Source organism: Limulus polyphemus, unplaced genomic scaffold (genome assembly GCF_000517525.1).
Source record: "Limulus polyphemus unplaced genomic scaffold, Limulus_polyphemus-2.1.2 Scaffold681, whole genome shotgun sequence".
NCBI lineage: Eukaryota > Metazoa > Arthropoda > Merostomata > Xiphosura > Limulidae > Limulus > Limulus polyphemus.
This window is the reverse complement of record NW_013666291.1, coordinates 75,714-83,919: the sequence shown is the minus strand read 5'-3', so window position 1 is coordinate 83,919 and position 8,206 is coordinate 75,714. Positions and strand designations below refer to the sequence as shown.

The following is an 8,206-nucleotide window of genomic DNA, read 5'->3' as shown; positions in this document are numbered from 1 at the left end:
TATCTCTAGCGCTGTTTAGATGCTATTTCCGATGTTATTTTCCTCTAAGGCAAAACCAACTGTGCAGTAATTGATTTACGCGGTGTAAATCTGTTTATAGTTCATTAAAATAAGTCATTGTCGCCAATATTTTCTGAAGTGATATTTCGCGTACTTAAAGTTGATGCTTTCTGCTTATGGTTTTTTGTGCTTAATTAACATATTTTTGTTTCAGCGCGCAATACTCTATCTGCGATATGTCCACCACGGAGAATCGAACTTCGGATTTTAGCGTTGTAAGACTGTACACCTACTGCTGACCCACTGGAAGACTTTAACACACACACGCATGCGTGTATGTGTTTTCTTGTGTATTTAGCTAGCGCTTGAAAACTCATTAAAAAAGAAAGCTTACTTCCCTGAAATGTCGAGTAGATTGTGGATCTTTCCTATAGTATTATTTTTTCTAGTCTGAATGCTCGTTCTGTTCATATGTGCTGAACAGGTATAATTACATATTAATAAAAGTTTTAGGACGGCTTGACTGGGTAATGAAAAAACTTTATTATAAAAGTACGACGCTTCGACAAGATTTTGTAATCCTCAGGTACAAGTAGTTTACAGAGATACATGACTACATATATGTAGTATAGAAGAAAACGGTCACATGACCGGATATTACTTCACAGTCTAATATAGGTATCTTGGTACCCCCGGGGTGTTGATTTAAGGTGAGGCTGTTTTCTTCAATTAAGATAGCTCTTTTATTTTGCGTTTATTGATGTCAGGTTCTTTGTTTAAAATTACAGTGTTTTTTATGGCTATACTATGTTTTTTTTAGTTGCAATAGTGGTAAACATGGGAGGTTTTTTTCTGTTATGTTCATTGAATCCGGTTTCCAATTTTCTACTTCTTTCTTCGATGTAAAAGTGGATTTCTGGTTATCAAGTTTTAATTACATATTAATGTTATATATTAGTGTGGTATCCCTGAGGGACGCACTGGACGACGTAAGTAATAAGTATTGGAGATATTAACATATTGATTGTCGGAATCGCCATTTATTACGTTTCAAAGGGAAAATACTAATAGGATAATAGAGAACTTATTATATTTTAGCATAAATACTTAAGAGATCATATAAACATATGGCTGTAACATAACATTGGCTCCTGGTTACTTAGGTTCTAGATGTACATATATAGGCCTATATATAATTAAGCAGGCCGTATGTAGTTTCACCATTTTAACATACCAGTCGAAGGTTTAAACTATGATGCTATTAAACACGCTCTTAACTTCAGCTGTAGGTGCTTTAAAGATGTGGCAACCAATTTTTTTATTCGATTCAAAGAGCTAGACGAAGCTATTATGATGGTGGGTGCTGTTGACTGGCTGCTTTTCGTATGGTCATTAGTTTAAATTAGGGGCAGCTTGTCGTACCTGGACTCTGGGGTGGGGGTGGGGGGCGTCTGGCTTACCTTTTTATAGCCCATGTGTCGTATAAGGTGTCTTTTAGGTTGAAAATTCCAATTCTAGTATAGGGTCAAGTATATTATTGTTAAACATTGAAAGACAGAGCTATTGCAAGTAATATGAAATATATAAATATTCAATGCAGTTTAAGGTTGTAAAGCATAATAGAAAGATTTATCTAAAATAAATTGATTTCTGGTTTGTTCCCCCCCCCCTTCATTTTTGCAACATTGCTATTATTTTTAGTAAGATATGTCTAGTCTAGTTTCTTTTTTTTTCCAGTATTTTGTTTTATGTCTTCTGCACTTACACACGAATAAAGAAATCATACAGACACCACTATTTTTTTTCAATTCCAAGTTTACTGTCTTTTCAGGGGAGCACACATAGTTAAGATCTTACCTAGCTTATTGTCGTCTAGGGGGGTAGGAATACCACACTATTAATAAATAATGGCCTCCCAGTGGCACAGTGGTATGTCTGCGGACTTACAACGCTAGAATCCGGGTTTCGATACCCGTGATGGGCAGAGCACAGATAGCCCATTGCGTAACTTTGTGCTTAATTACAAACAAAACAAACAATTATAAGTAATAATATTTTTGTATACAAGGTTCAACCTAAGAAGGGTTAATTATTTTTCGGCATTACCATGAAACATTATTTTTGAGTAAAATACTCAAATTTCAAGAAATCATGAAAAATAACTTATTTTAAATTGCATATTAGGATGCTTTTTGAGTGTACGATAACAATGATGCAATTTCCAAAATATTTGTTGAAATTTGTACTAACTTATTATTTTAATAATACAGCTTGGACCTTCTTTCTTTTACTGCAGTTACATTTGAATTAGAAATTAATAAAATATTCATAACGGAAAAATGTATTACCATTTCGTATCAAGAAAAGAACAACAACAAAAAAATATTTGTCATGCAGCCGCCAAAAAATTCAAGCGTCAACACAATTATAACTTACTAGAACTAATAGAGCAGCTAAAGGACATCAAATTTGTGTGTTTAGGTGATAACATTTTCGAAATTTTGTACTATAAAGGTTAATGATGAATTAGGAATTAATTTCCTTGTTCCTTCTCACTTTTATATAGTGATCTGGAGAAGAGAGAAAGGGAAAGTATCTTAAAATATCTTGAAAGTATCTTAAATTTGCGCATGCGTCTTGAATAAGGGGGCTGTACATTTAGTAAACTGACAAATCATAATGGAGTAAGTTGATTACGAAAATCCTCACTACTTCGTAAAATCCGGGAACGGATATATACAACAATAAAGCGTATAAAGATCGGCTGTAGATAGTATTGCCATAATACATGTGGACAGTATTTGTTTTATACCAGCTAACATACTGGTTTTTTCGGGGACAATTTATTTTACCATGGAAGACACGAAAAGAATGTTTTGGAATGAACCTAATTCAAAAAGTTATGGTATTCCAACCGTTTCCATCCCACGCCTGAGTTACAAAGATCCTCTAGCTGATAAACTTATAGCAAATATGGTAAGAGACAAAATTTAATAATTTTTGGTATAATTTTTAACTAAACTAAATAGAATAAAATCTTAAATCTCAGATAGTAGCTCTGGTTAAGCCATTAAGGAAGCATGACGAATACTACATATACAAATATCTTGTTCCTAAACAAATACACAAATAATGATTTTTGAATCCTAATAATAGTACGATTATTATTGCAGACCTATTCATAATAATAAATTTAAGTAAGTTCGAGAGATTATAACGCTATTATTGGAGATCGGTACCTACGATGGGCACGATGTAGATAGCCACTTGTGCAGTTTTGCACTTAAAAATAAACTCTAAGGAAATAAGTATGTCGTGACATTGATATCAGAAAGTCTTTTCGTAACTGAGGGCAAAATAATAGTACTTAATTTATGTTTGCTAAAAGTTCACTCCTCTCCCAGTGGCTCAGCGGTAAGTTTGAAGGGCTATAACACTAAAAACTGGGCTTTGAAACTCATGGTAGGAACAACACAGTCGATTGTGTAGCTTTTTGCTTAACAACAACAACAACAAAAAAACTCCTAAAGTTCCAGTAATTAATTTGAAACACATAATTTCGTTATAGCCTTTAATTTGATTTATCACCATCAGCACTATTACTGATTATTAGTTGCTTTTTTTAGTTTTTATATATATATACATTGACAAAATATTATGCAGCGTGGTTCGTGCGAGCAATACGAGAAAGCTATTTTGATGTCATTTAGTGTATGATCCATAATGTTGTTTTATTCGTAACGTAAGTAAAGTTTTCGTTTTAAGAGGAAATTAGTACAGATATTTGTTTGTTAAGTTTTGCGTAAAGTTAGTCGAAGGCTATTTGCGTTAGTCGTCCTTAATTTAAAATTGCTAGATTAGAGAAAAATCAGTTTGTTAAACATGACCTATCGCCAACTATTGGGAAACTTTCAGCAACGAAAAGTGAGATTGAGCGTATGCTATAACGCCTCCACTACTGAAAGGGCGAGCATTTTCGGGGACGGAATTCGAACTTGCGACCTGCAAGTTTCGAGTGGAGTGCTCTAATCGTCAGGCCATTGGACAGAAAAAACTGCACTTAATTAAATTTTTTTTACAGACTTCATTTGCCTGTTGAAACTTGATTTGTGTATATAACGTTTCGAATTGCTACTCTATTAGCTGCATAACAGACTTGCTACGCTATTCCCACGACAGGACTCAAACCTTGAATTTTACACTTATAAGCCCTCATGTTTACAGCTGGGTCATTGAGGGACGTTTTTATAGGAGGCTTAGAGAATAAAAAAATTTTTAACTTTGTGCAAAGATGAAATGTGTCACGTGTGCGGTTAAATAAACTAAATGACCTGTATGTATCACTGACAATATTCAGGTCAAACTATAACCCAGCAAAATTGACTCATCAACTATGATTAGTCAGTCTGTTGTAAGTGCATTACATTACACGTAACATTTTGTTCTATTTATTAAATCATCCCTGTACAATCGAGTTTACTTTCATCATATCATTGTTTTTGCATATGTATAAATGATTTATGAAGTTAGATTTACCCGCATATTTTACAATTTGTGTAAGTATTGTATACTATTTTGAAAACTTTGTAATACTTTAAGTATATTTAGTATAATACACAATACGTACAGAAGATAGGAATTTACGTTCAACACCGAAACAAAATATAAAACCACATTATGTCATTAATATATAATCTTGAATGTAAGTATATACCTTCACAGTTTTCAAGCATTAATCACAGTATGAAGAAAAAAAAAAGTTTGACTATAAACCAGTTTTCTTAGTTTTGTTTTGTTAACTTGGTTATTAATATGGGTTTGGTTCTAGTGCCCTAGCGCAGGTGAAACTTTTGTTTCTCGTCTGCTATGTGCTTGCATGCGTTTAGGCACGTAGGCCATATTCATTGTCACGCTTCCAATCACGTGCGTTTCTGTGTGTTCTTCCTGGCGAACAAGGGAACACTTCTCACTGGAGTGGCATTTCTTCTTACAATGGAACTGGATTTTATCGATTATTTGTAAAAACGCGGACGGTTTGTGTATAAATAACGCAAATAGTCACGTAGTAACAGCTCTGTTTATATAATCAAACATTTCACTTCTTCAAATCAGTAGTTACATTATCGCAGTATATATTTTACCACATCATTACGTAAGAAAATAAATGTTTGCCATATATATATTCATACTTTCTTACCGAATACAGTTAATAGGTTTATCTGGTTATTTTCTTAAACATATATATATATAGTTGCGGTAGAATAATTGTTTTATCGATTTTTTGTTGTTGCTCTAGAGCACACTTGAAATTAAATAATATTGTCAATTTCATAATTGGATATTCTAATGTTACGTCCATTATATTTACAAAGAAAGATGTCCTCCCAGTTTTCTTTGTCAAAATGGTATACAAAGACACATGTAGTATTTTCCGTCTCCTTTAATTAATTTGTTTCATTTAACCACAAAGCTACACAATAGGTTATCTGGGCTATAACTACTGCGGGTACTGATCCTCAATTTGTAGCGTTTTAAGCTCACTAACTTACTGCTAATTCACCAGAGGTTCCTTGGATTAGTTAGATGAACAGCATATTCATCAACGATTTCAAAAAAAAACAAATTCGCACATATTCATACACTTGTGTAGTTTTGATTGTAGAACGTAGGTAATAAATGTGACTACTCCTTTTTACGACCACAATCCATGTATTTTTTTCCTTTAAGTTTTTCACAGTTGAAGATGTAGTGGCAAGGTGCTCCTCTTCTGGTTAAGAATGGGTTTTCTTAACTTAATGTCAAAAGGTTCTAACATTCTAAAGCGAAATTCTTCCCGGTAATAGAAAATGACGCGCAAGACACAACATCACATTAATTTAGACAGTGGTTGGTAATAATACTCGTATTGTAGGTTCTAACATTGCAGCCTGTAGATCCTTCTACTGGCTGTGTTTTCTGTTAGTTTTTTAATTTCGCGCAACCAGTGGCTGTGATATATTGTCTTTAAAGTTGAAGTGCCATTTTAACATAGACTATGTTTTAAAGACAAACAACAATTGAATACCTCGCTAATGGTATTTAAGTTCGCGTGCCAATTATGCAACCAGAGATATATTGAATCAACCACTAGAAAACTCTGCAGTTGAATAAAAGAACAATAAAACCTACAACACCAGTATTATTACCAAACACTGTCTGAACGAATTTGATGTTTTGCCCACATCCAGTTTCTTTCGCGCCATTCTCCATTACCGGGAAGAATTTCATTTTAGAATGAAAAGAATATGTTATGTATTACAATTTTGAATGGTCTGAAACCAAGCTAAATGATAATTTAAATTGAGTAGTTAAATAAATGCCGATATATATCCAATTTACGATATTTACCAACAAGATTGTTACACACAATTTTTTTTTCAATATAAAATATTTTAATACACAAACAATAATATAATTTACAATAACAGTTATTACAAACAATGATTTATATACAAAAGTTTTACAAACTTACAAGCAATATAAAGTATTCTTTCTAGTCTGGAACTTCCTTGATATCTTATCGAGGGTTGACGATGTTAATTTCGAGTTGACGTAGGTACAATTCACTTAATAGGGAGCTAGCTAGCTCTGTAATTCTCGGTGATCACACGCCAATTACAGGTCGAGTTTCTTTTACGGCTGAAATTATATAATATCTTCGTAAAAGTACTAATATCCGATATGAAATTTATAAATGTTCCTGGTCAAATATCTGAAGTTTCTCGATTAATAAATGTTATAACAATCACAGTTATAGCTTCCGAAGTTTATAGCAAACCAATAATAGATACTCCTTTTTGGTGCGTCACGTTAGTTATATTTATACGTATGTGTGGAGAGTTTCTCGAAATTTCAGTTTTATGTAGCAATACTGACGCTATCACTAGCGTTTACGTTCACACATATATTGCTGATTCTTACACTCAAGAATCTTCTACAACTTTAGACAATAAGGCGGGAGTTTCGCAATACATATTTAACAGTATAAATTTGTACATTTTTGAATATACATTTAATTTAAACAAACATCGATAAATATATAATAACAAATCCGTCACAAATAGAACATAATAGAATCGTTGATTATGAGGTGCACTAAAAACTAATCCTTTTGACATATTTATCTATTGCTCTGGGTGATGCACTTATGGTGTCACGTGCGTTATCCCATGGGAATTATTGTTGTAAAATAGAAAATATTAAATAAAGGCGTTTAGCAAAAGGGGCAATGCTAGGCAGATGTGGTAGTTCTCGTGTGTGTTGCATGGTGGTGCCATGGATGTGACCCAATTCTCAGATCCCGCCCAGTGTTAGTAGAAAAACATTAGAAATGAACGTGTGATTTTATAATTATCAGTATGAGCGTGTTTGTTTATTCATCACTGCAATGAAATTGACCAGGTGGAAGTACTTCTACCAGTGAATGGATTAAAACACTTCATTTGTTGACATTACCAATGCCGTTAGTACACAATTTTGGGCTGTGGTGGTATGTCAGGCTGTAACAGAAGTGTTGTTGACTTTGCTATGATGCTAAACATCGAGATAATATTATAAAAATAGTGTGATTTTTAACTGCTGCGTCAAATTAAGATTCAGCTTTCTTTGTTTTTGAGTATGACTATTTAACTTGGAGTGAAAAAGTTTCCAAATGATTGTAATTTGGTAGGACTTTTAATATTTGTCAAACGATTTGTCTTTTCTGAGCCCACTAAACAAAATAACTGTGTCTTTCTACATACAAAATGTCATTTTTCATATGTTGTTTTCGGTTAATCTCAACAGTCTTTTAACCTGGTGGCATATGGATAAGTTTAACAGTAGTTGAGTGATTACAGAGTGTGGGCCCGTTGTTTAATGCACCAGTTGCTCTATAGGTTAGCCTTTGTGATCACCAAATTGTGGTTAAAGTCAGCAGATGGCGCTAAACGAACTGTTGTTAGACTCATCCATGAGTCAAAACTCACAGGGCTCACTAGAAAAGAGTTGGGGAGAGTTATCATAAATATGGTGGACAACTCGGGCGCCCATCTTGAATCGTTTAGTTTGGACTGCGAGGAGACTATATTGAAATTTTACTGGACTCTGAGACAGCTAATCGTTTCAGAAATGGTAAACACAAGTCTTACCAATACCAATATCATTATGATTATTATAATAATGTTAC

At 33.5% G+C, this 8,206-nt stretch overlaps 1 protein-coding gene across 1 annotated transcript in view; it reads left to right on the top strand.

The window, feature by feature from the left end:
• The first annotated feature begins 2,669 nt into the window (after positions 1 to 2,669).
• The window catches only part of LOC106459917 (hypoxia-inducible factor 1-alpha inhibitor-like), a 26,150-nt gene continuing 20,613 nt past the window's right edge, over positions 2,670 to 8,206 (top strand). Inside the window, exon 1 of the mRNA XM_013919584.2 lies at positions 2,670 to 2,976. Coding sequence (XP_013775038.1) covers positions 2,854 to 2,976 — 123 coding nt within the window. The 5' untranslated portion in view covers positions 2,670 to 2,853. The remainder of the gene's footprint in view (positions 2,977 to 8,206) is intronic.